Raw genomic sequence first — 25818 nt, 5'->3', positions numbered from 1 at the left:
CCCTGGCTTCTGGAAGGTCTGTGATTTCTTCTCTTTAAGCCCCGGGGGCAGGGGGAGGGGGGAGGCTGGGGCCAGTCAGGTGCTGGGAAAGCCCTGGCTGAGGAATGTTTCTCAGGACTATCAATGTCAGTACCTTAATGAGCCATAATGACCTATAAAGATGTGGTTTGACACGTGTCACCGTGGGCCTGACGATTCATCATGCTCCAACAGTCCCAGAACAGAGAGGACCCTTCTCTGGGGGCCCCACTGGTAAAGCAAAGCTGCATTTCAGTGCAGTGCATGGTGTTGAAGAGGGCCAGGGCTGGGCGAGAGAGCGAGTGAGCGAGAGAGAGAGAGAGAGAGAGAGAGAGAGAGAGAGAGAGAGAGAGAGAGAGAGGGAGGGAGGGAGAGGGAGGGAGGGGAAGAGAGAGAGAGGGAGAGAGAGGCCTTTTAAAGTGTTGGGTGACTTCACACCACAACCTGCAGGCCTGACACCAAAAGGATTGGCAGTTTCCATCCAGCCCCACTCTTGGGGAGAAAAAAAATTTCCTGGTGCCATTACTGCCCTGGCCAGGTCATCTCTCCCCTGACAACAGAGTGAATGAGCAAGTGGAGGGGAAGGGCGGGGCGGCAGGTGCAGGATGGACAGATGCTGGACTCTGTGCAGGTGGGGGGGGACATTGTGGCGGGAGGACGGGCTCCTTCTGGAATCACAGGCAGCATCCCCGCCCCCAATCACAAGGCCACGAAGGGGCACTGGACCCAGAGTCACAAGGCTTGTTTCTGGCTGTCACTGGTCGAAGCTTCACACATCATCCTGGGCCTCAGTTTCCCTTGCGGCTCCAACAAGGGCCCAGATGAAGACTTTTCTGGAGTCTTCTCCAGCCCTGACAAGCACTCGGGTGCTGGATGGCAAACCACTCTTGCCAAGAAGAATGGCCATGAGGCCTCGGAGTGTTAAGCAGCCTGGGCTGCTATCAAGGCCAGACCCACCCAGACCACCGAAAGGCAGTCAGGGTGAGGGGTCAGAACCAGCCCCACCCAAGTCTCCTGGAGTCTTCCCGACGTAGGGAGTCGGCCGGGGCTATGATGTCACCCTCACATCCCTTCCTCCTCAGTGCAGGCTTCTGGGCAGTGAGGTCAGGACATGGACAAAATGCCTCCCCTGCCCCCACAGCCGGCTCACCCCCGAGGTCTGAGTCAGGAGGACCTGCCGCTGCTGCAGCAGCAGCAGGCCTTGTCACTCCGGTCTCACCTGGCATCCTGTAAGGCTCAGGTCACGCACCTGCAGGTGCCAGCCTGGGCCAGGCCTTGCGCTCATACAACAGGGGTACCCGCAGGGGAGGCGGGCTACGCCCTGGGAGAGAAAGGGAGGCAAACCAGCCCTGCTCACTGTCACCCATGCCTGACAAATCTCATCTCCATGCCTCTGCATGGGCCATTTCCCCACCTGAGTACTCTCCCTCCTCTGGCCACCTGCCCACCTGCCCAGGCTCTGGAGGGTCAGGAAGTTCTGGCTCTAGGTTCAAGAACTTTCTCCTACATCTGTGCAATCTTGGGCGAGTTACGGGTGTGTGTGTGTATGTGTGTGTACGTGTTTTAAAGCTAACCATGGCTCAGCTATTTTCTCATAAAGACTACATAACAGTGGCCTGTCCAGGCCCTTAGCATAGTGCTGGCATAAGGCAAGGGTAATAAATAAATAACTGCTTGGATGAAGGCCTTTGGTGACCGGACCTGTGACCTCCCTCTTCCCCGAACTCCCACAAGAAAGGGCTGAGCTACACCCCTTTGACTCTTCTTAAAAAACAGCTTCTTACTGGTACCCATTGCCCTGTGTGATGCCCAAGAGTAAGGTAAACAAAGCTTTGCACGCAGAGGTCACTCAATAAATATTTACTGATTGATTAACCAGTGAAGAGGACTAAAGGTCTGAAATGAACACAATTTCCCAAACACAGGATAAGGCAGCGAGGGCTGCTCAGGAATAGAAAGGGGTGAGCCAGGTCCTGAGAACAAGCGCTCTGCCCTCGCGGTAACTGCCCCAGAGAAGCCAGGCCGCAGGTTACTGAAGAAATGTCCGATTCAATGCCCGAGGCCAGCTGGGCAGGGTTGCAAAAGGCTTCTCTCCCCTCATGACCTTCCACAGGCTCCCATTCCTACTCAAGACACACCAAGGGCAGAGGGCAGAGGCCACACACCCACGGGCACGGGGTGGTGGGAGAGCCGCCCTCTGCTGGCCCACAACCACGCTTTCTCAAGGAAGCTCGGAATACCGAGACCTGGCAAGGCCTCACCAGGAAACACCCCTCTGGATGGGAGTGGAGGCATTCTTTATCACAGGCAGGTCAACACCCAATTCAGCCAGGGCCCTCCCCCCACCGCCACGTGATCTCGCGTAGAGGGCAGACACCCCCGCGGCTCATGGGGGACCTCCAGGTGTTCCCCACATCGCCCACTGCCTATGGACGGTGGTTCATCTCCACAGACGTTTTCCTGTGAAGGTTAAGATGTAACTTTGCCTTTTTTTTTTTTTTTTTTTAAGGGACAGACGATTACTCCATGCGCTGGAGAGAAGACCCCTGTGGGAAGTAGGCCAACTCATCCAAGAGCAGGCTGGGGTAGTATCTAGATGTGCAATTCACTGGAAAACTCTGCGTTGCAACAGGCCAAACACATGAGTCAGCTGCAGGTGAATCTTTCTGTCCAGCACTCTCAAGATATAAGAATCTTCTAGACTGAGCCCATCTGTGGCCATTAAAGACTTCTTATGGCCTCAAAGTGGAAACTTATCTAGGAATGTTTATTTTTTATTTTGTGTTGTTATTACTTTCTAGATTGAGTCCATCTATGGCCATTAACGGCGTCTTATGGCCTCAGTGTAAACTTATCTAGGAATCTTTATTTTTTATTTTATGTTAGTAATATTTTTTTTAAATTTTTTATTTTTTGGCCACATTTGTGGCTTACGGAAGCTCCTGGGCCTGGGATTGAACCCGAGCCACTGTAGGGACAACGCCAAATCCTTAAGCGCTAGGCCGCTAGGAAAATTCTTGATCTAGGAATTTTTATAATGTTCTGGCCCACTGTATCCCCTGAACACTTAATGCCCCTTAGGAGTTCCAATTCCACATTCAACATTCTTCCTGCCTCCCACCCTGACCAGATGTGCTGACATCATCGAAACAGTGATGCGAAGTAGTGGGAAATACTGCTGAGACATAGCACATGCGGGTGATGGGACCAGAGCGGCATGCAGGCAAACGTCTACATGCAATTTAGAGGGAAAATGGTTTATCGGTTTTGTTTAAAAATACTTTCCAACACCATATGGATAACAGATGGATACAGCTTTCCGTCTAGCCACTTCAGGAACCACTGCACAAGCTGCTCAAGGGAAGCGGGAGCCTGAATTTGAAAATCAACATCAACAAAGGCACTCCTGTACCAAAAACGGTTGCGTTTATCAAAAAAGACAGCAGGGGAACAGTGGTTCCAGTTTTCCCCTCTCCAGGAAGAGGCCTATTCTCTAAGATGCCCACAGGCCTCACTGAGTGACCACTGAAGGTCAGGTGCCTGGCTAGGGACCACAAGCAGGAAGTGACTCCCTTCAGAAGCAGCAAATCAGACGCAAACCACGACCCCCATGCCATGCCTGTCCCTCCACATGCCCACTACCTGGGCTAAGCAGACAGATGACATGCCAGGCATCTTCCGGAAAGGAAACTCTCAGACATTGTACATCAGGGACTTACTCAGGACGGTGTCTGACATACCATATCGAAAGCACTCAATAAACATTCATTGCTCTTGTTACTGTATTTACTCGACCTCAAATTTTTTTTTTTGCTTTTTAGGGCCACACCTTCAGCATATAGAAGTTCCCAGGCTAGGGGTCAAATTGGAGCTGTCGCTGCCAGGCTACACAGCCACAGCAGCAGGGAACCCAAGCCGTGTCTGGGACCTACACCACAGCTGACCCACTGAGCAAGGCCAGGGCACGAACCCGCATCCTCATGGATACTAGTCAGACCGTTTCCGTTGCGCCATGACGGGAACCCCTTCAAAACTTATGTTTTTAAAAATGTTACTTTTTTCGTGTTTTGTTTTGTTCGTTTGTTTTGGCCCCACCAGGCATTTGGAAGTTCCCAGGCCAGGGATCGAACCCACACCACAGCAGTGACCTGAGCCCTTATTGTGATAACGCCAGGTCCTTAACCAATGGACGCACAGGTGAACTCCAAAAATGTTACCATTTTCTGTAATAGACTACACCGTCATTCTCTCTCCATCTATTGGCTTGTGTTACCGCTCAGCCCCTCAGGTGTTAGTAAATGAATGGTGGGCCTCACAGTTGACCCTCCCTTAGAATCAAGGAAATCTGGTACCAGCGGTCAGGCCAATGAATGGGAAAGTGGAGCAAGGACCAAACACACACGAAGAGGCTGCCCTCAGCCAAGTGTCTCGCCGTATGGGGTTAAAGCAGAAGGATCCGAGCGGGTGCATAGCCAACGGAAAGACAGAGAAGGATGTGGCCCAGAAGCTAAGAGCTGGAGGCAGCAGGTCGGAGAGGCCAGGAAGTGAGACAGGGAAACTCTGCCTCCAAGATAAAGCTGGGTCAATTAACCAGGGGTGGGGAAAGAAAGGAGGGAGTGGGAATTGGGGGGAGGGAACAGCAGAATGAGTATCAGTTCCTTTTCTCCCCAGCACTGATCCCATCGCAGCTGGGAAACTTGGTAGTAAAGGGACGGACACAAGGCTGGGCGAGAGGAAGCTGGAAGGTGTCAGCGAGTAGGAACAAAGGAGACCACGTCGCAGGGATGGGGGCAGTAAACCGGCCGAGGGCCGACAGGCAAAGCAGAGCAGGTCCGGGTACCCAGGCCGCGGGGAGGGGAAAGAAACTCTCGACACCCGTCAAGGGGAAAAAGACAAGGAGGGGCGGGAGCTAAATATGGAGTTGAGGACTGCGAAACTGGGGGGGAAGTGGGAGGGGCAGAGAGGAAGACGGCCGGAGGTGATGGGCAGGGGGAAGCGCGCGCCGCGGGAGGGGCCTCCGCCTGGCACGAGGCGGAGGTTCGCCCAGGTGTGGCGAGAAGAGCGGGCCTCCTCACCCCTCCGCCTCCGGCTTCTCACCTTTGACGTCGTTGGCCAGCGCCTTCCACGTAGGGGCGAAGGCGATGCAGTGGCCGCACCAGGAGGCGAAGAACTCCACCGCCCAGGCGCTGCGGGAGCCCAGCACGGCGCCGCGCACCGTGTCCGCTTGCAGCAGCGTCAGCGGGTCAGAGGACGAGTAGAGAGCCGAGCGCGGGGCCGCGCCAGCGCCGGGCACCGCCAGCAGCACCGCCAGCAGCAGCAGCGACAGCGGCGGCCCGGAGCCGCGGCCGCACGACCCCATCCTCGGTGACTTCGCCCACCACTGCTCGCAAGTTTCAGACGAGTTGGTGCCCAGCTGCTCGGCGGCACCTCCTGCCTCCGTCGGGAGGAGGAGCCACGTGGTCCCGCCCAACGAGGCCCGGCACCGCCCCCTTGCCCCGCCCCGCCCTCCCGCCAGCGGCCAGTGGGCGGGGGAGCAGCTGAGGGCCTGAGCTGGGCGCTGGAGTCGGGCCCGGCCCAGAGCGCCTGGTTCCGGCAGCGGAGACCTCAGAGCTAGCCCGGTTCGCGCCTCGGCCCCAGGAGCCAGGGAGCACAGCTCAGGCCGCGGGGCCCCACCCGCCAAATGAAAGATGTGCGACATCCGCGGGGCGGAATCCTGGACCGGCGTTCCCGGTCGCTGCTGGGGACTGGAGGAAGTCATTTGGCTTCTCCCAGGCCCCCGAATCCAACGGAAAAAGAGTCCGTTGGAATAGACTGGACCGATTTATGCTGTTCCCGGAAAGTTCTGGGGATCCCACCAAACGATAAGAGGTTGTGAATTAGATGCATGTGAGGGAGAAGGACAGGTGGCAGGACAGTCTCTGAGTGTGTCATCACCACAGCCCCACGGCATCAGATGTGCCCACACCCCCGGAGGCCTGTGATCATCTAAGGAAAACATTGTTTGAGGGTTTCCTAATCATGAATGAGAAGCCCCCTCCCATCTTATGCTGGGCTAGATTTGCATGGCCCATTGGGTGCAATCAGTTTCCTCAACTCACAGGTCCAGGTTATTCGGTCTATTCCTCCAACTGGGGCTCCCAGCGGCCCAAATCCCCACTCACAGATCTCCATTTTCACGTACAAATCCTTCTGACTAGTACCCTTATAACTCATCTTGTGTTCCTGTGTACTAAGGTATTAATGATTAACTTCCCCTGGTCCACCTTTTGCAGCTCTGATGCTGAGTTATCTTAAGGAGAGCAGGTGTTCCTCAGAGTGTTATCACAAATGATCATTTTCTTTTGTGTCTGCTGGGTCAGCCCACCTTGCCTGTAAGCCATCGGAAACTAGATTTGTTATTCAGTCAGCATTTATTGAGTGGTTTCTTGGTACCAGGCACTGTTCTAGGTACAAAAGATAAGGCAGTAAATAAAACCAAGATTCCACAGTCATGGAACGTACATTCTAGTAAGGATAGAGAGATATAAATGTAGATCCTGTATTGACAAAGGTTATGAAGATATGTGCAATAGGGTAAAAATAGGGTGACAGAGGAAGCGGTATTTTAGAAGACAATGAGGTCAGGGGTGGGCCCACCCCTCATATTTGCAGGGCCAGGGTCAATAATGCACATGAAGGCACACATATCATGTGCCTATACATTTTTTAAGTACAAACCAATTTAAACTGTTATGTCCTATCCTTTCATCTTGACAAGTATACCTCCATAATAATCTGGAATTCTTGGACTCCCCCAGGATGAGCTGTGGAACGGGGCCACTGAAGTGGTAACTGGTCCCTGGCCCTCGACCTTCCTCCTACTCTTTGCACCCCAGGTCTGTCCCATCCATCACGGGGCCTTGTGTCCATACCTATAACATCCTTGCCGGCACATCTGAGCTGCATCCATATCTCCAGCAAATAGCCACTCCTTGGCTCCTCAAGAGGACAGACCTTGGGAAAAGGTCGATGTTGTCTCTAGAAGCTGATCTGGTGCCGCTGGGGGAATGGGTTCTAGGGTCTCAAGTATCCACAGTATGATCTAAGAAAGGGTGAGAAACAGGAGCTTTGGGTGGGCACATCCCCTTGACCCACAGGCTTCTAGCTCTGTGGAAAGGGGTGTGGCTGGAAGAGGGCCACAGAGCTCAGAAGACAAGGTAGAGGCTCCTCTCGCCCTAGTCTTACGGCAGTTCTAACGAGGTAATATTTGAGCCAAAGACCCAAATGATGTATGGGAGAGAGCCTTGTAGCAATCTGGGATGAGAACATTCCAGGCAGAGATCTGGCAGTTGGGGCTTTTGCTCCCTTCGTGCATTCATAGTCTCTGTGCCAAAGTCTTGAACTGCACTGACAGCTCCCTGGAAACCCTGGATTCCAAAGGTTGGAAGAACTTCAGCAACTGGATAAGGTGCCAGTAAAAGTCAAGTGCCTTCAAATATTTCTATTCCCCAGGTGTTCTCTTCCCCAGGGAATTCCCTGGGAATTAAAGGGACAAGGTGAGTGCCTGAGAAGGACAGCCCACATAACTACACAAAGATGTGCTTGTTCACATATCTATTTCAGAACATCCGAAATGGAAACGAACACAAACGATTCAGATAGAGTGGATAAAGTTTCTTGGCAATGGAGTCAAAGAAATCAGCCCGGAGAGTGGTAAAATCGGGGGCTTCAATATCCCAGAACAGCAATACTGGGATTTTCAACTCTAAGTCTTAGAAGTCTATTCAAATAGAATCTCTTTCTTTTTTTTTTTTTCCTTGTCTTTTTGCCATTTCTTGGGCCGAACCCGCGGCATATGGAGGTTCCCAGGCTAGGGGTCGAATCGGAGCTGTAGCCACTGGCGTACACCACAGCCACAGCAACGCAGGATCCTTAACCCACTAAGCAAGGGTAGGGATCAAACCCGCAACCTCATGGTTCCTAGTCAGATTCGTTAACCACTGAGCCGCGATGGGAACTCCTCAAACAGAATCTTAAAAGGAGTCTTGGATAAAAGCAAGCTGAAGTTACTTGCTTTCAACCTATAGCAATACACACTTTCTGTGGTCCATGAGGCTTCTTGGGAGCCAAGGGGTTCCCTAGGCCACCATTTGAAAACCACTGGTCTAGAACTGAAAGCAGAAAACATCCATGGACTCCACTCATCAACTTCCCTGCTTGCCCGTCCAGGGGCTTCCTGGGATGAAAAGGGGGCAGAGAAGGAAATCTACTCAGGTGTGGGGTGAGGAGAGGAAAGGTGTGCTGAGGAAGGCATTGAAAGTAGTGGGGGAAGACTTAGGAATTCCTCCCCAGGTCCCCCTTGTGCACAAGCTATAGGAAAGTGAGCCAGGATAAATCAGGTGAGAGAATAATAACAGTACTGGCTAACAGTGTGCACCTGCTATTCTGAGCACTAGCAGATGTAACTCATTGAATCCTCATGCCAATTCTATGAGGTTGAGCGTATTAGTGTCCCATTTTTACAGATCAGAAGACTGAGGTCAAAGGAGCCCTGTTGACTTTCCCACTTGTGACTCATTCACATGTTATGTGTGAATAAAAGAGAGGGAATGTATCCACCAAAAAATGAGATAGGTGGTCAGAGGAATGCAGTCTATACACCAATGCAGATAATGATGGTGAGCCACGGAAGAGTGTTTGGTAAAATATGTCACCCGGTAGCCGAGCATTAGGTGACTTTCCACTTACTCATGAGCACTGAGGATCAGAGAGGGTGTGTGCCCCAGGAAGGCAAGTGCCCAGCAGGGGAGAAGGGATCTTTGCTTTATCTTTTTGGGCTTCGCCTCTAGGTCTTCCAGATGAACTTTCCATAGCTGGGGTCGCTTAGGATACCAGTTCTGAAAGTAGGAAGAGGGGCAGTAGCCTGTATCAGATACGGCCGGAAAGACAAGTTGCATTCAAAAGGCTTGCAAAGGGGAGCTTAATGGATGGACTCTTTACAGAGGTGTGTGTGTTGGGGGGGTAGAGGGAAATGGCAAGAGATACGAGGTCCCTGGTGACGGACGACAGCAGGAAGTCCCTTCAGCACTCCTCCACCAGAGGAGACAAGGGGAGGGGACTCTGTGGCGAAAACCGTGGGAACTGGAGTCCAGGAAGAGGGACCGCAAAATGTCACCACTGCCAGGGACTCAGAGTGGGGAGGTACCAGGAAAGCCTCCCTTGCACCTCTTTCTCCCCCCATCATTGACCTGCCAGTGTCTCCTGTTGGCCAAACCCAATCAAGCCGGAGGGGAGGGTGCCCTGATTATAGTCCATAAAGTTGGGCCTCCGAGACAAAAGGCAGGTTAGAAGAGGGTGGGGAATGCAGAATTCTATCTCTAAACTGGGGCCCTTCAAGGCCTTAGACATGAGAATGGAGAACACAAAAAATCCCTGACCATCCTTCTATGAATCTCCTGGGTGTGAGCAGAGATGTAGAAACCTACCCGTCGCTCGAGAACCAGCACATGAAGGCAGCTCAGCAATTCCCACTCAGCTCCTCCTCCTTTCCTGTTCACATTTAACGAGTCTTTTTTTTTTTTTTTTTAATTTTTATGGCCACACCACAGTATATGCAAGTTTTCAGGCCAGGGGTGGAATCTGAGCTGCAGCTGCGGCATAGGTCCTTTCACCCATTGGACAACAGTGGGAACTCCCTAGTTGTCTTATTCTTTAATCTGTAGAGGAGACTGGAGCCCAGAAAGGTGAAGGGACTTGCTCCAGGCCACCCAGCAAAGTAATGGTAGAGTCCATTTTGGTCAGGCTTTCCAACATTGCTGTTGAAGTAGTGAGATAGGCCTCGGTGAAAGGGATATTGGGGGTAGAACCCCAAGTTTAGATCGAGCTTCCCTATCCCCAGGTCACTGGTGGCAATTCAGAGGAAATAAGCACCCTATCTGCACATTTCTTACCCGCGTGCACACAACCCCCACACTCACCCCTAAGGACAAGCTGATTATTTAAAGTGGAATGAATGCAGCATATTCACAATAGCCAAGACATGGAAACAACCTAAATGCCCATCTGCAGATGAACATTGCGGTACATATACACAGTGGAATACTACTCAGCCATAAAAAAGAACAAAATAATGCCATTTGCAGCAACATGGATGGAACTAGAGACTCATACTAAGTGAAGTAAATCAGAAAGAGAAAGACAAAGACCACATGATATCACCTATATCTGGACTCTAATATATGGCACAAATGAACCTTTCCACAGAAAAGAAACAAAGTCACGGACTTGGAGAACAGACTTGTGGTTGCCAAAAGGGAGGGGAAGGGAATGGGATGGGCTAGGAGTTCAGGGTTAGTAGAGGCAAACTATTGCATTTGGAGTCGATAAGCAATGAGATCCTGCCGAATAGCACATGGAACTATATCTAGTCATTTGCGATGGAGGATAATGTCAGAAAAAGAATGTATGTATATATATATGTATATATATGCATGCACACACACACACACACACACACATATATACACATGACTGGATCCCTTTGCTGTGCAGCAGAAACTGACAGAACATTGTAAATCAACTATCATAGAAAAAATAAAAATCTTTTTTAAAAAAGTGGAATGAAGATATAAGGCCGTACACTTGAGGCCTTGTTGTTTGGGCTCTCTGGCCAAGAGTGGGAGTGAAGGCTTTGGAGATCCTCAAGTCATCAAATGAGGCCTGAAGTCAAAAGCAAGAAGGCCACATAGCTGAGTTGCTGGGGTGGTCTTCCCCATTGCAGGCTTCTGGGCACTTTGCCAACATTGTGGTACTGTGAGATTAATGTGGGGGAACTTTAGGCCTCTGGGATTGATGTCCTAATTTAAAATAGTTCCTGCCATGATTTAAGGGTATTTACTGGAGTTCTTACATCACAGATAAGTGCATGTAAAGTGTAACACTATTCCTATGGAAGCATAGAGTTTTATAAACTTTTTAAAAATTGGAGTTCCCCTCGTGATTCAGTGGAAACAAACCCGACTAGCATCCATGAGGATGCAGGTTTGATCCCTGGCCTCGCTCAATGGGTTAAGGATCTGGCATTGCCATGAGCTGTGGTGTGGTTTGCATCTATTAACCCCAGATTCCCAGTCCATCCCACTCCCTCTCCCTCCCCCTTGGCAACCACAAGTCTGTTCTCCAAGCCCGTGAGTTTCTTTTCTGTGGAAAGGTTTATTTGTGCCGTATATTAGATTCCAGATATAAGTGATATCATATGGTATTTGTCTTTCTCTTTCTGACTTACTTCACTCAGTATGAGAGTCTCTAGTCCAAGTGAATTTTAGAATCAGCTTGTCAACATTAAAATTTTAAAAAGCCTGCCAGGAATTTGACTGGGAGGGCACTACATCCCTAAATCAATTTGGTTTGCTATATTTTAATTTTTGCATTTATTTTTATTTGTTTATCGATTTATTTATTTATTTATTTATTTTTGCTGTATCATGTGGCAAATCTCGGCTCCCAGACCGGGGATTGAATCTGGGCCACAGCAGTGAAAGCACCACGTCCTAATTACTAGACCGCCAGCGAACTCACTCACGAATTTTTTAAACACGGAGTCAGACCCATAGCTAGGAAGCAAGGCTGAATTGCTAAAACCTTTTGCCACATTTTCAGGGTTAGCATGAAGAAATTTCAAGAGCGCTCATGCAGTGAAACAGGCCTGCAGGCCCTGAAGTAAGTAGGGGAAGACTTCTGTAATCGGGTCTGTTTCATACATTTATTACCTCATATTACTTGTTTGCTTGCTGTTAGCCTTCAGAATTTTAGTCAAGTCTTTGAAAATTCCAGGCTGTCTTAGCAGTGCTAAGATAAATATTTAGTCCAAAACTATGAGCTGGAGCCAATGCGGTGGGGGTAGTAGCTACAGAGGAAACAAGATAACTTCGAAGGCATGTCAAAACTCAAAGGAACACACTCTGAGCCTCTAAGTCCATCAAAGGGGCTGCCTGAGATGCTGGGATTTGTCTGAATAAACAAGCACCTCAGGAGGACTCTTGGTTACACTCAAGAAAATCCCGAACTGAATTAGCTCCAGTAGGCAAGGAAATCCATTGCCTCAAAGAACCCAACCAAGGGGAGGGTAAAGCCATACCTGGCCTCACAGCCGCCATGACACCATCTGCTCTGCCCTTCTAATCTCTGTGCATTGGCTTTATTCTGGGCTGTTTCTGCAAGTTCAGAACTCTGATCCAATGCTTTCAACCTTGACATCAGAGGGGAAAAAACCAGAACGTCTTTCCTGACCCTAGTTTGAAAAATACTGCGGAAAACTCTGGCCAGGCTTGGGTTATTTATTCCTAGATCAGTCACTACACCCATTCCTGAAGGCAGTGGGCTGAACACTGTAATTGGCAGCCCCAACCATAACTACAAGTTTGGAGAAAGACAGGATCAATTTTCCAAAGAAAAAGGAGAATGGTTACCAGGGGAAGTGGGCAGGTGGGCTTCGCAGGCCAGAGTATTTGATGACCAGCATTAGAAGGCAGACGTGTAAGGGTCAAATGGGAGAATATCTGGGACACCAGGACCCAACTGAGACATTTTTAAAAAATTGTAGGAAAGGCTGAGAGGTCTGAGTACATCTGAAGGTCACCATACCTAGGATGAGATGTGTCATGAATGCACCAGAGATTTTCAAGGGTCCAGGTAAACTTGACTTAGGCTGTTCAGTTGCAAAAGTGGGGAGAAGCTTACATAGAGAAGAAAGGATAACTTGTAAGAATTTGCATTGTCCATGGCAGGCATTCAACTGCCCAAATGAAATACCGAGTGTTTTTATCTTCCCAGAGGACCACATCAGCATCCAGATGTTGCATTTTTATTTTATGATGGCCTTACTATCATCAGACGCCCTGAAGGACTTGCAAGTCTCCACCTGCTTCTTCGTTACAGAACCCACTTTGCTCTATGCTGTCGGGCATGGTTTGGTCACACCCGTCCAGCCCTGGTTTCCACCCTCCTGCCCAGCCCCTTGAGAGGATGCTTCTGTTGGACAGATGGACTTTCTAGACGGGCTGTGCCCAGACATAACCATCCTATCTCCCTAAGTGCCAAGCTCTGCGGTTTGGGACTGGCTCTGCCTCAACTGCTGCTGGGCACTGGAACCTCTGGTCGAGAAGGGGAGTTTGGATGCACTGTCTGCTACCATTTTCCCATAAAAATGTACAATGCCCTGTTGGCCATTTGGTGAGCCTGAATCTTTCTAGCTGACCAGCAGGCTCTCCTCTTCCCAACTTTGCTTTACCATCTGAAACAAAAGGTACCTCTCTTCCTTTCCTTTCTGGAAACTCGTTTAGGTTATTACTCTTGTCTTAAAAGTCTTCACACTTGTGGTGGTCTTCCTTGCCCATTCACTGACTGCGGAATGTGAAATCTCTCTTGGCTTGGCTTTGGGTGTCCTGGTTGATGCTCACAGCTTGATAAGGGAAAAAAAAGATAACCATTATCCTTAGAACAGCTATGAAATTATTAAGCATCTACTAGATAACCAGCATGGTGCTAGATGCTGGGAATACAATGACAGAGATGGACGTTACTAGACAGTTCATGAAGATGAAACTTCAGGTGCCTCATTGCACATCCTGTGTGAGTGCCGGGAGTTGCGGAGTGTTCAAGGTAAACAGAGGAAGCCTGGTTACCAGCAGGAAACATTTCCGTGTTAGTATTTCTACTAAATTGTCCCAGCAAGCTTTTCAGAAGGGATGTAGCTCTCCTAAGTTCTTGGAATTAGCGGTGATTTCTAGTCTCCCTCTCAATGAATATTCATTTATAGGTAATGCTATATTTATAATTGTGTATTTCTTTTCTTAAAGAACCCCCCCGCCATGGTAAAGTCTTCAGCCGTCCCAAAACCTGCCCCTGGGAGTGAACACAAGACATGGTCCTTGCTCTCAAGGAGTTTATAGCTGAGACACTGATCAAAGAACTGTACAAATAAATATGCAATTCTGAACTGTGCAAAGGTTCTGAAGGAGAACCAAAGAGTATCATGAGTGCAGTAATAGAGAAGGGGTCAGAGAAGCTTCCCTGAACTGAGAGCTGGAAGGAGGTGGACAGCAACTGGGAAATGGGGGGGAGTGTCTTAGTGCTTCTGCTGCACTGTCACTTATGAGACTAGTGTCCCCCTCAACCCAGACTTCTTCTTCATCTCTCCCCTCTAGATCTTTTCTCAGAGCAACCACATTCCCTGCTTCAAGCCTTCCAGTGACTTCCCATCCACTTAGAGAATCCACATGGTGTGCCATGGCTTAGAGGCCCTCCCTGTCCCTCAGACCCCATCTCCCACACCTGCTGCTGTGCCCCTCGCTGCCCAAGCCACCAACCTGTGCCCATTGCACTCGTTTGAAGACTGTCATTGGCCCTAAGGAGCATTCATTTTGTAGGAATTACCCCGTGTCAATAAAGACTATAGCACTGACCTCCACTAAAATTGGCCTTGACCTTGATATCTGCAGGAACGCTACCCCCAACAATGGTAAAGGCACATGGTATGTCCACCTAGAGAGGCCTAATGCAGGACCATATGACACATCTCAGTACATTTTTAATGATTAAAACCATACAGATTTCCAAGAATGAGCTTGCTGAAATTAAATTAGAAATCAGCAACATTAAAATATTTGGGGAAATTCCAAACATTTAGAAATTAAACAACCCCCCCTTTTCTTTAAAATACTAGTCCAGTTCTTCACTGGCTGAGCCACAACAGGAACACCAACACATTTCTAAATAATTCATGGGTCAAAGAAAATATCACAAGGAAAATGAGAACAAAACTTTTCCAAGCCAGGGTAAGGGAAAACAGAACTAAACATGGAATTAGAAGTTCATGCTCAAATGTGGTAGAGGCTTCTTACCACAGTGACATTGCTTAGATGTGGGAAAGACATGATTATGCAGGATAAAGGGAGCTCTGGAGAGGCTGATCCAGGCAAGATCTCAAGCGAGAACATTCCAACTGAGACTTGGTTACAGTGGAAAAAGAAGTCCAGCTTTAAGACTTTAAAATGTGTTATTATGTTAACAAGATCAGAGCACTAAACAGAACTCAAAACTAAAGACAAAATTTACCCACAATAATCTGTCAATCTGCCCATATTCTTGGCTTTACTCATATCCAGCTTTAACAGTGTGATGACAGTGGCACACAAACAGCTTTGTATCTTTTTTTTTTTTTTTTTTTTTTTTTTTTTGCCTTTTCTAGGGCCACTCCCGTGGCATATGGAGGTTCCCAGGCTAGGAGTCGACTTGGAGCTGTAGCCCCAGCCTACACCACAGCCACAGCCACGCGGGATCCGAGCCACATCTGCGACCTATACCACAGCTCACGGCAACGCCGGATCCTTAACCCACTAAGCAAGGCCAGGCATCGAACCTGAAACCCCATGGTTCCTAGTCGGATTCGTTAACCACTGCGCCAGGACGGGAACTCCAACTTTGTATCCTCTTTAAGGTAACACTTTAATCAACGTGTGCTGGATAATGCTTAAGGACTTGCCCTTTGGGGGGGAGGTGGGGTGGCTTTATTTGTCGCCTTTGCCAATTTCCCTGGTGAAATACTCCCACCGTGTCTGACTTCACACAACCACCATCACGTCACTGAATATGGACTTGGGAAGGACACACACAACTGACTCTCTTTAGTCAGTGTGGGCCGGCCCCAGCGCACTCCTAATTATAGTGGTTGTCTGATATTCCATCATCTGAGTGGGTAACAATTTCCCCAGTTATTCCCACAACACTGAATACAGTGACTACTTTTAATGTTTCATAGTCATAAGCACTTGGGCATACCTTTAGTGTCTGAATCCTTTCCTCCAAAAAAATTCATTGGGTCAAATGCAAACAATTCTATGATTCATGAGATAGACTGTACTTTCCAAAACTATTGTGTCAATTGGATATAAGACCAGGGCATTACACGCACGTACAAACTTTTTTTCTTATTGAAAAGGGTACCAAAACCTTCTACCATGGATCTCACTGTGAATATAAAATGAAAAGTATTATCAGCTCATTCCTTCTCTTCCTATTTATTAAAATTCTAACATAAATCTTTATGCCCGAGAAAAGTACTGGGCTCAACATTCTGCTCCTCCCCAGCTCCTTTTGGGAACCTTGGCCCTGAGCAATGCGAAAAGTCCATAGAGCTGCCGCCAAATGGGCTTATGTCATCAAGAAATATCGCAAGGGAAGAAACAGCAGGAGGGTTCTGGTAATACGTATTGGAAGGGCTGTCTCTGCTTTATAGCCCATATCTAGTTGTTATATGCCTTTCGTCTCCACCATTTGAATGTGACATTTGCAGACAGTCTATTCCAACTTTATTCTCCTGATCATTTCCTTTTGTCTCCTTGTTTCCCATTTTGGAGGGGAAAAAACAGCATCATTTTCACAGCAAGAGGGGACTGGGAGGAGGCACAGAGAAGGTGTTTGCAGAAGAGATCGCGTGCCCTGGTGCTATTTTCCTGGTGCTTCTGTCTGATTCAGTGACCAGGATCAAAGGCTGAGCACAGCCTGGCTTCTACATCAGACCACATCCATTTCCTATCGACCTCCGATGGCCAGCGGCTGATCACAAAAGAGCCTCTGTCCCTGTTACACGGATGACTCTCAAGTATGCACCTTCCCCACTCCCCTCCTGCAAAGGGGGCCAGAGCAGAAGCAGGCAGGCACACTCTGAATGCTGGTGCCTTCCCTCCTCTTCCCTTTGCTCGGAAGCAGCAAGCTTGTTGGATCCCAGGAGGCAGGGGTGGAAAAAACAAAAATAAAAACAAAAAACATGAGCTTGGCGTCAAAGAGACCTGATTTGGACCCGCAGGTCCTCAGCTGACCTGTGTCTGACCCTGGTCAAGTCCTCTTGCTTTCTGATCCCTGAGTTCCACGGGGAGAAGGCTCCCTCTCTTTGGTCACAATAAGGTTTATTTAGCTACTGTTTGTAAAGTAACCCTTCTCCAAACAATCTATACAATGTCTCCTAATCCACCAGATAGCTTTTGCAAGGAACCTGAATTGGAAAACGTATTATTTATTACTCTGGGGCCACCCCGGGAGGGGTCATTCAGCAAACGACCAGCCAGGTGACCACTGCAGACAGTATGGCTGAAAGAGCTCCCCCACACAGAATTTCACTCCCTTTGCTCCAGGTACCAGGAGAGCAAACTCAAGCCTGAGTCCTGGGACTGGGTGGAGGTGGAAGCAATTGCTCATCTTTGGAAGGCAGTGATCTCAGAATGCAGAGGCTGCTGCTAGACCGGCACCCTCCCGACACTCCTCTCCAGTCTTGGGGGATCCCCACCTTCTGGGGCCAGAAATCAGAAGATGGGTCCCGCCCATGATGAAAGAACGTGTCTCACACTCGGACAGGGCTGGACAGTCCACGAAGCTCCCTGGCACATGTCATCTCCCTTGATGGAAGTAGGTGGGGTGAGCCCCATGGCAAGGATGACGGAGACCTGAGGCTTAAGCAGGCGAAGAAAGTTGCTCCGGGTTATATGTCTCATAAATAAGATACTCCCCAGCCCAAACTGGACCCAGCGGCCCACCCACCGTCCCAGCGCGGGGGAGAGAGGAAAGAAATAGCAAAGGCCACCTCCTTCCTGGATCAGTGCTACACCACGTTCATCATCAGGCGGTCTCCTCTATTTCAAGATAAACCGTTCTCTGTCTTTTTTTCTCGCCTCAAACCTCCAACAGTTTCTTTCCCCTGTCCCTTCAGCTGAGACCTCGCTTCAGTCATTTGGATGGGAAAATAGAAGCCATCAGACGGGAAGGCCTTTTCCTCCCGCCATCAAACCACAAACCCCCTGCACCTGCGCTCATCTTCCTAGTCTCTCTTCCAGCTCCTTCCTCCGGGCGACGCCGCCAACCCCTTCGCTTGTGCTCAACAACTTTGCTCCGATTCCCTTCACCCACCCCCGCAAACCTACCTCTTGCTCTGTTCGAGGCTGAGCCCATCTGGAAACCAAACCTGCGTTCTGGCTCCTGCTGAAACCGAGAGGGCAAAACTCCTGGATGAACGTACACCCTCCCCCAGACACGGTCCTGTTCCCTCCCTTCTCTTGACAGCCAGACTTACAGCAGTCTTGTCTGTGCTGCTTCCCCTTCTGCACCTCGCCCTCTGCTCCTCCACGGGGTCTGGTCTGGTTTCTGACCTCCCCGCGCAGCTGCAACTGCTGGTCAAGGTCAACCTCCAAGCTCCACCCTGATGGTCCAGGGCCCACACCTGCCTCCCTCTCACTTGCCGCCTGTGACCATCTGCTTCCCTCTTTCCTGAAACTCTTTCTTCTTTTGGCTTTTAGTTTAAACCACGTAAATCCCTTTTCTGTTGCTAGAGTAACAAATGAGCACCAACATAGTGGTTGCAAACAACACCAGTTTTTCATCATACGGTTCTGTAGGGCACAAGTCCAACACTTGTCTGACGGGCTAACATCAAGGTGCCCACCGAGCTGTGTTCCCTCTGGAAGCTCTAGGGGAGAATCTGTTTCCTCCCTCGTTCAGGTTTTTGGCAGAATTCATTCCTTGTGGTTGTAGGACTGAGGTCTCATGTCTTTGCTAACTGTCAGCTGAAGTCTGGTCCCAGCTTCTGGAGGCCGCCACTCTCCTTGGCTCTCCCATCTTCAAAGCTTGCATTGGCAGGACGAGTCCCTCTCATGTTTCAAACCTCTTCTGCCGCTTTCATCATCGTGTCTCTCTGACCCCTCTCTCTGCCTGCCTTTTCCATTTCTAAAGACTCCAGTGGTAAGATGGGGTCCACCCAGATAATTCCAGAAAAATCTCTCCATCTCAAGAGTGTTAAAGTTAACGGCATCTGCAAGGCCCCTTTTGCCGCGTCATTGGCAGGTTCTGTGGATGAGGCGTGGAGTCCACTCTTCAGCTGTCCTTGTTTCCTTGCTACCTCACCAGTGCCGCCTCCGCCTGCTTTCCTGGCTCTGCATCACCCCCACGGATCTCGGAGAGGCAGCAGTGAGTGACGGCTTGAAGCACCATCTTCATTCTCTGCTCAGGAACCAAACCTGGGCAGCCTGGGTGAAACCCAGGCATCCTAGCCACCAGACTAGTTATTGGCTAAAGGCAGAGTTGCCGGATTCTTGCCCCCTGTGGAAAGCAAGAATGTCTCAAGGAGGCAGAAATTGTGAAAACAGGTACAAAGTTTATTGTTAGAAACAGCACAACAGGAGGGAAAACTCACAGCGAAACGGTCTGTCTAAAGCAGAAGCGAAGCAGCAATACACGCCCAAAGGAGGGAGGGCGTGGCCATCCCCCCTGGATGAGGAACACACCAGGGAGGGACTTTAAATCACTTGCATAGGACAGTTCTCCTGGGTCTTTGTTTTCCTTTGGCCAGTTATTTTATTTCCCACACCTGGCTGGACCCAGGGCCCTCCGTGATCTGCGTGCGCTTGTTTTGACCAAGATGGATTCCAGAGCAAAGGATTCTGGGACAGTATCAGGACTTCTTATGGCCTGCCCGCCCCTCCCTTTTGACTTCTAGGAGTCTTTCTGCGCATGTGTAGTTGGGGAGGTCTCCTTGACCTCAGGAGTGATGGAAGGGTTCATCTCACCTTTCTACTCCAGCAGAGCTCAGCTCCTGCCACTCTTTTTCCTTGAGGTGTCAAAGAGAAGCGAGGCCCCATTTACTCCGCCTGACAAGTCCCAGCTGGTCTCAGCCCAGCGGCCCATCTATGTCCTACTTCACTGAAACTTCTAAATGTTAGAGACCCACAGCCCCAGCCCTCAGCTCTCCTCTTCATTGCCTACCCGTTCTCCACAAGAAGGCCTACCCTTGTTTTTTTTTTTTTTTTTTTTGGTCTTTTTGCCATTTCTTGGGTTGTTCCCACAGCATATGGAGGTTCCCAGGCTAGGGGTTGAATCGGAGCTGTAGCCACCGGCCTACGCCAGAGCCACAGCAACGCAAGATCCGAGCCTCGTCTGCAACCTACACCACAGCTCACGGCAACGCCGGATCCTTAACCCACTGAGCAAGGGCAGGGATCGAACCTGCAACCTCATGGTTCCCAGTCGGATTCGTTAACCACTGAGCCACGACGGGAACTCCAAGGCCCACCCATTCTTGCACCTTTAAAACATCATCTGCAAAGCAGCGCTCCTAAATTTTTATTGTCAGCCCTCACTTCACTCTTGAGTTCAAGATTCAATCAGCTGACACACAGGTCCACTTGGATATAAAACTCATCTCAACCCTAGCATATCCAAACTGAAGTTCTAGGTTTTCTTGATAAACTCTGCCCCCTTAGCCTCAGCCCCGTCAGTAAAGGCGTCAGCCCAGCTCCTTGCGCTGGCCCCAGCTGTGCTCAGTTAGGCCGCATTTCTGTCTTTAATTCACCCTCTTCATTCAAGCAATCAGCCAGACTCGTTGCCTTGTGCTCCATCCACTTCCCCTCGCCCTCAGTACCCCCAGGCCTCCTCCGCCTTCCACCTGGACCACTGCCGTTGCCTCCTGGCTGGTGTCCAGGCTTCTCTCTTACCTCGAACCCATTCTCACTGCTGCAACCAGAGCAAGCTTTAAAAAGGCAGACAGGGGAGTTCCCGTCGTGGCACAGTGGAAACGAATCTGACTAGGAACCATGAGGTTGCAGGTTCGATCCCCGGCCTTGCTCAGTGGGTGAAGGATCTGGCGTTGCCATGAGCTGTGGTGTAGGTCGCAGATGCGGCTCTGATCTGGTGTGGCTGTGGCTGTGGTGGAGGGCGGCGGCTACAACTCCAATTAGACTCCTAGCCTGGGAACCTCCATATGCCTCGGGTGTGGCCCTCAAAGGACAAAAAGACAAAAAAAAAAAAAAAAATGCAGACAAAACCAAGTCCCCCTCCTACCTAAGATCGTTTAAGTCTTCTGGATATAGTTACAATGAAATCTGTGGCCGAGCCTCTCACTGCACAGAGTGGTCCACGGAGAGTGGCCTTGGCCTAACCTGGGAGCGTATCAGGAATGCAGAATCTCAGGCCCCACCTCAGACCTTCTGAACCTGAGCTTTGACAGGATTTGTGGGCAAAGGACATTTCGAGAAGGGCACCGTCTGTCTGGTTCCTCTGTTCCTTTCTGACTTCTGTCTCCTGTCACTCTTCCCCTTGCAAACAGCTTGCAAGCTGTATAGGTCTCCCCTCTGTTTCTTACATTATGTCAAGTATGCTGTGACCGCAGGGCCCTTGCATGAGTCAATTTCTTTTCTTGGAGCACCTTTTCCTGATTGTTTAAGCAGCCTGTCTCCTCATCGTGCAGGTCTCAGTTTAATGTCACCTCCTTGGAGATGCTTCCTTAAACATCCTATAGAAAGTCATTCCCTCCCCTCCTTCTCTAATCATTTGCTCTCCTTTTTTGGGGGGTCTTTTTGCCATTTCTTGGGCCACTCCCATGGTATATGGAGGTTCCCAGGCTAGGGGCCCAATCGGAACTGTAGCCACCGGCCTATGCCACAGCCACAGCAACACAGAATCCAAGCGCATCTGCGACCTACACCACAGCTCACGGCAACACGGGATCCTTAACCCACTGAGCAAGGCCAGGGATCAAACCTGCAACCTCATGGTTCCCAGTCAGATTCGTTAACCACTGAGCCACGACGGGAACTCCAAGTCATTTGCTCTCCTTTCACCTTCTTTGATTCCCTTCGCTCCTGTTATCTTTATTTCTTTGCTTTCTTGTTAAATAACTTCCTTCACTCCTCCTCCCAGGCCCAGAGAAGGTTAAGACTGATGAAGGCAGAGATGCTTGTCTGTCTTGCACACCCCAATTACCTGGGGCCTGAAAAAGTGCTCACCCAAGACATATTTTTTGAATGAATTAGCAACCCACCCCTCTGTCCAACTCCCTTCTCTTCCCGCCTTTCCAGAGTTTCTGTTCTATTACACACTGTGGCCTGAGGACAGATCAGCAGAGTGCCTGACTCTTGGAATTCTCCAGGTCTCCAGGAAGAGTCCTTTGCCCATTATCAGCCAAGAAATTAGTTTTCTGGGGCAGCACTCAACCTGTTGACTACTTTGAGAATGTCTAAGTGCAAATAATAATTATGCTTAATTGGTGGCACTTACATAGCCCTTGCTGTGTGCCAAGCACTGTTCTAAGCGCTTTATGCATACTGGATAAGCTCACTTATTCCTTCTTGCAATCATCCATCTCTCTCTTTTTTTAAACAAATGTGGAAAACAAGGAAGAGAGAGCTTAATTAATGTGCTGAGAGTCTCACAGGAAGGACGTGGCAACAACTGTCTCATTAGAGCCAGACTGAGGTGCTCTGCCCTGGGCCTCAGGGGGTCGAAGGCCCTGCTCTGGAGGTGCCCCTCCCCGCAGAGCCGAGAATCCGAGGGGCCAAGGGGAAAGCCCATACCACCTTCTAGACCACGATGGGGTACCTGGGACTGTGGAATTCCCAACCCAAGTGGCCATGAGTCAGCTTCCAGAGCTTTCCCCAGGGTTCCTCTTCCCTGGGGAGAAGGGGGTTGCTTTGGAGGGAGCCCACTTGGTGGTCAGGCAGCAGCTTTTTGCAAAAGCCAAGGGCAGAGCTTGAATATGCAGGCCCAGCGTCCGCACATGCATGGGAAGGCCCCTCATGAGGTGGACAGAGTGGCCCGAGAGGAAAAAGGTTGGGCCAGGGGCTGGGGCCCACGTTCCCCACACCTCCTCAGTCAGACACAGAGCTTTGCGGGGTCCAAAAACTCTAAATCCCAACCTTGCCTCCCAGGCCGTCACGGAGGCTTGTACAGAAGGAGAAAATGTGATTTTCTTAACAGTTTGTGAGCTTGATTGATAACATTTATTTATTTGTTTATTTATTTTGCTTTGTAGGGCCGCACCGGTGGCATATGGAAGTTCCCAGGCTAGGGGTCCAATCAGAGCTACAGCTGCCAGTCTACACCACAGCCATGGCAACCCCAGATCCCACCCGTGTCTGCCAACTACACCACAGCTCATGGCCGCACTGGATACTTAACCCACTGAGTGAGGCCAGGGATCGAACCCACATCCTCATGGATCCTAATTGAGTTTGTTAACCGTTGAGCCATGTTGGGAACCCCTAAAATACTTTAAATATTTAGACACACGGTCTGTGGCCTCCATCTGTCTTCTTGCCCTGGACTCACAAATGTTGGGGGAGGGTCTGAGTGGACCCAGGCCACCTGGCCTGGGGAAAGATGTCCCTGCTATAATAGGGTCATGCTCTGGTCCTGCCTTGGTGCTCTGGATCATGCACCTGCCCAGAGGTCTGGGCCCCCTGCTCCAGGGGAGGCTCAGCACAACGCCTGTCCAGTCCTGGCCTCCAGGTGTCCCTTCCCTGGAAGCTCAAAGATTGGTCATTTCCACTGGATGCAGCAGACCCTGTGATGCTCTCTCACTGGTGCCCGAGGAGGCTGCAGGCTGGGGGAAGCCTGCTCTGGCTCACGTCCTGACACAGCATGTGCCTTGGGTTCAAAGCCCAGCTCCCCAACTTGGGCAAGTTACATAAGCTCTTAGACGCTTCGGGTTCTTCCTTCAAGGATTATGTGGGAAACACTTGGAGATGTTGTGCCAAGGCCCCAGGGCACTACTGCGTGCTTCAGCTACCTCTCAAGGTGAAGCCCAAGGTCAACCTCATAGCTCAGAGCTGGTGGGAACCAAAGTCAACAGCAGCATGATTCCCCATGGCACATCCTGGAGGCTCAGGCACAGCCCAGTGGGAGGGGTGCAGGCTGGGCTTGCCCTGCTGGGCTCCCGGCAGGACTCTGGCGGCTGTCGGGAGCCACGGTTCTGGGCTCCACCTTCAGAATTCCCTGCTTCCCTTGAAGATGATTCCATTGTGAGCTGTGCTAGCCTGCGGCTTCCCCTTTGCTGAGAATGATTGCCCCACACTCTCAGACCCACACACAGACACAGGCACAGGCATTGTCTTGGGTAAGTTTTAGTGGCTAAATATAGACCTTCATTTGACAAGAGGTTAATGTTCTTATGGAAACATCAACAAGATGTCTCATCTCATGGTGACACCCATCTCAAGCAAGATGTTCCTGGGAGTGGGGTTGAGGAAGAAAGCACCAGAGAGTTCTAAAGAACAGGAGGCTGAAGCTGAGACTCCTTCCTCTGTCTTGTTCGGGCAGATGTGGGCTCTGAGTGGACAGGCAGGAGTTGAATTTGCGTGACCCCAACCCAGGCTCGGTGACCTGGTCCGAGTGCTGGCTGTGGACCCAAGCAGTTTTCTCGCTTCTCGGCACAAATGTGGAAGTCAGGCCCCAGTAGCCTGTTTTCAGAAGAAAACAAGCCCCCACACTCAGGACCCCGGGCCCTAACGCCAGAAGGCTGTGGGCAGACACATTGTTCTGATCCGATTGTTTGGATTCAGAGCCACCATTGGTAGCTGAATGGTACTGGGTAAGTTAATTACCTTCCCTAGGCCCCAGTCATCTTACCTATTAAATGGGTCTGCTCATAGTATCTGTTTCATAGGGCAATGTGCCAATGAAGCAAATTCATGTACATTGCTACACATAATCATTTAGATGCAAGACTCTTGGAAGGACTTCTGAATACTGCGTCGTGTTGCTTATCATTACTACTCACCAGCCAAGGGGACCATCCAAGGGGACCAGGTGGGAAATGGTGCCACCTCAGGACCTCCCAATGCCTGATGCGTCTGACCTGAGTGTGGGTGTGTGATGAGGTCACAAGCCCAGGCTGTGGGGGCTTTGCCACCTGTGCTGATGGGTTTGTTTCCATTTTGAACAAATGGGTGGGATTTAAAGATTTTAACTTCACTGTGGACAGTTCTGGGGGTCTTGTCTCAGATGTGGCGACCTGGGGCCTGAGGGTGCCCTCCCAGAATTACGTGGGAGAAGATTGAATCATTCTGTATCTTCAGGGAGATGCTCCAATAGAAGGGACAATGACCAAAAATAAACAGGGGATAAAGGCGTGGCCTGGGGGTCAGACAGACCCAGGCGAGTCCAGGTCATGTCACTCGCAAGTTGTGGCCCCAAATTCCTCTTCCCATCAGCACTCATTCAATGAGCAGCGGTCCTGCATCTCCTCTAAAAGGTATGGCCCTCTGCCTCCAGATCTCCTTACAGCTCACTCTCTAGCCCACATCAGCAATGTCACCCCCAATGGCTTCTTCCATCTTTGTTTGGCTTCACCACTTAACCCATTAAAGTCCATTCTACACCCAGAAGCCAGAAGGGGCTTTGAAAAGTACAGACTGTTTGTTGGCCATCTATATATCTTCTTTGGAGAAATGTCTGTTTCGGTCTTTTGCCAATTTTTCCATTGGGTGGCTGGCTTTTTTGCTGTTGAGTTGTAGAAGTTCTTTGTGTATTTTAAAGATTAAGCCCTTGTCAGGTGCATCATTTGAAATTATTTTCTCCCATTCTCTAAGTTGTGTTTTTGTTTTCTTTTCGGTTTCCACTGCTGTGCAAAAGCGTGTCAGTTTAATTAGGTCTTATTGGTTTATTTTTTATTTTATTTCTATGCCTTTGGAATGGATAAGCCATGAGATCCTGCTGTGTCACACTGAGAACTCTATCTAGTCACTTATGATGGAGCAGGATAATGTGAGAAAAAAGAATGTATACATGTATGTGTAACTGGGTCACCATGCTGTACTGTAGAAAATTGACAGAACACTGTAACCCAGCTAGAATGGGAAAAAACATGAAAATCATTATTTAAAAAAAAAAGTACAGACTGGATGGTATCCTGCCCTAGTTACAGCCCTCCAGGTGACAGGTGCCTCTCCAGGTGACGTGGGATACCTGAATAAGTGCCGGCCCAGCACCACCACCTGCGAGGCC

General features: G+C 49.9%; 1 protein-coding gene and 1 long non-coding RNA gene across 6 annotated transcripts in view; both read right to left on the bottom strand.

Annotated features, from left to right (window-relative positions):
• The window catches only part of QSOX1 (quiescin sulfhydryl oxidase 1), a 42537-nt gene extending 37078 nt beyond the window's left edge, over positions 1–5459 (bottom strand). For both annotated transcript variants that reach the window (XM_084977825.1, XM_013989655.3), the window contains exon 1: positions 5116–5459. In XM_084977825.1, the coding sequence (XP_084833951.1) occupies positions 5116–5377 (262 nt within the window). In that variant the 5' untranslated portion in view covers positions 5378–5459. The remainder of the gene's footprint in view (positions 1–5115) is intronic.
• A 950-nt stretch (positions 5460–6409) lies between these two features.
• Positions 6410–19100, bottom strand: LOC146400164 (uncharacterized). 4 transcript variants are annotated; one of them, XR_014816363.1, is made up of 4 exons: positions 13305–13456; positions 12640–12730; positions 8746–8894; positions 6410–7099 (listed from the first exon to the last, which is right to left on the bottom strand). It is a non-coding gene; the product is annotated as an uncharacterized LOC146400164 (long non-coding RNA). The 4 variants fall into 4 exon arrangements; XR_014816362.1 differs by lacking the exon at positions 12640–12730 and adding an exon at positions 18119–19096 and having other exon boundaries at positions 6413–7099; XR_014816364.1 differs by lacking the exons at positions 12640–12730; positions 13305–13456 and adding exons at positions 17970–18024; positions 18119–18199 and having other exon boundaries at positions 6930–7099.
• Between the last annotated feature and the right edge of the window lie 6718 nt (positions 19101–25818).

Source organism: Sus scrofa, chromosome 9 (genome assembly GCF_054392235.1).
Source record: "Sus scrofa isolate SSC_HxYL_T2T_F1_AM1 chromosome 9, Sscrofa_HxYL_maternal_Yorkshire_Landrace_v2.0, whole genome shotgun sequence".
In the NCBI taxonomy this organism is placed as follows: Eukaryota; Metazoa; Chordata; class Mammalia; order Artiodactyla; family Suidae; genus Sus; species Sus scrofa.
This window is presented reverse-complemented; position numbering and strand designations above follow the sequence as displayed.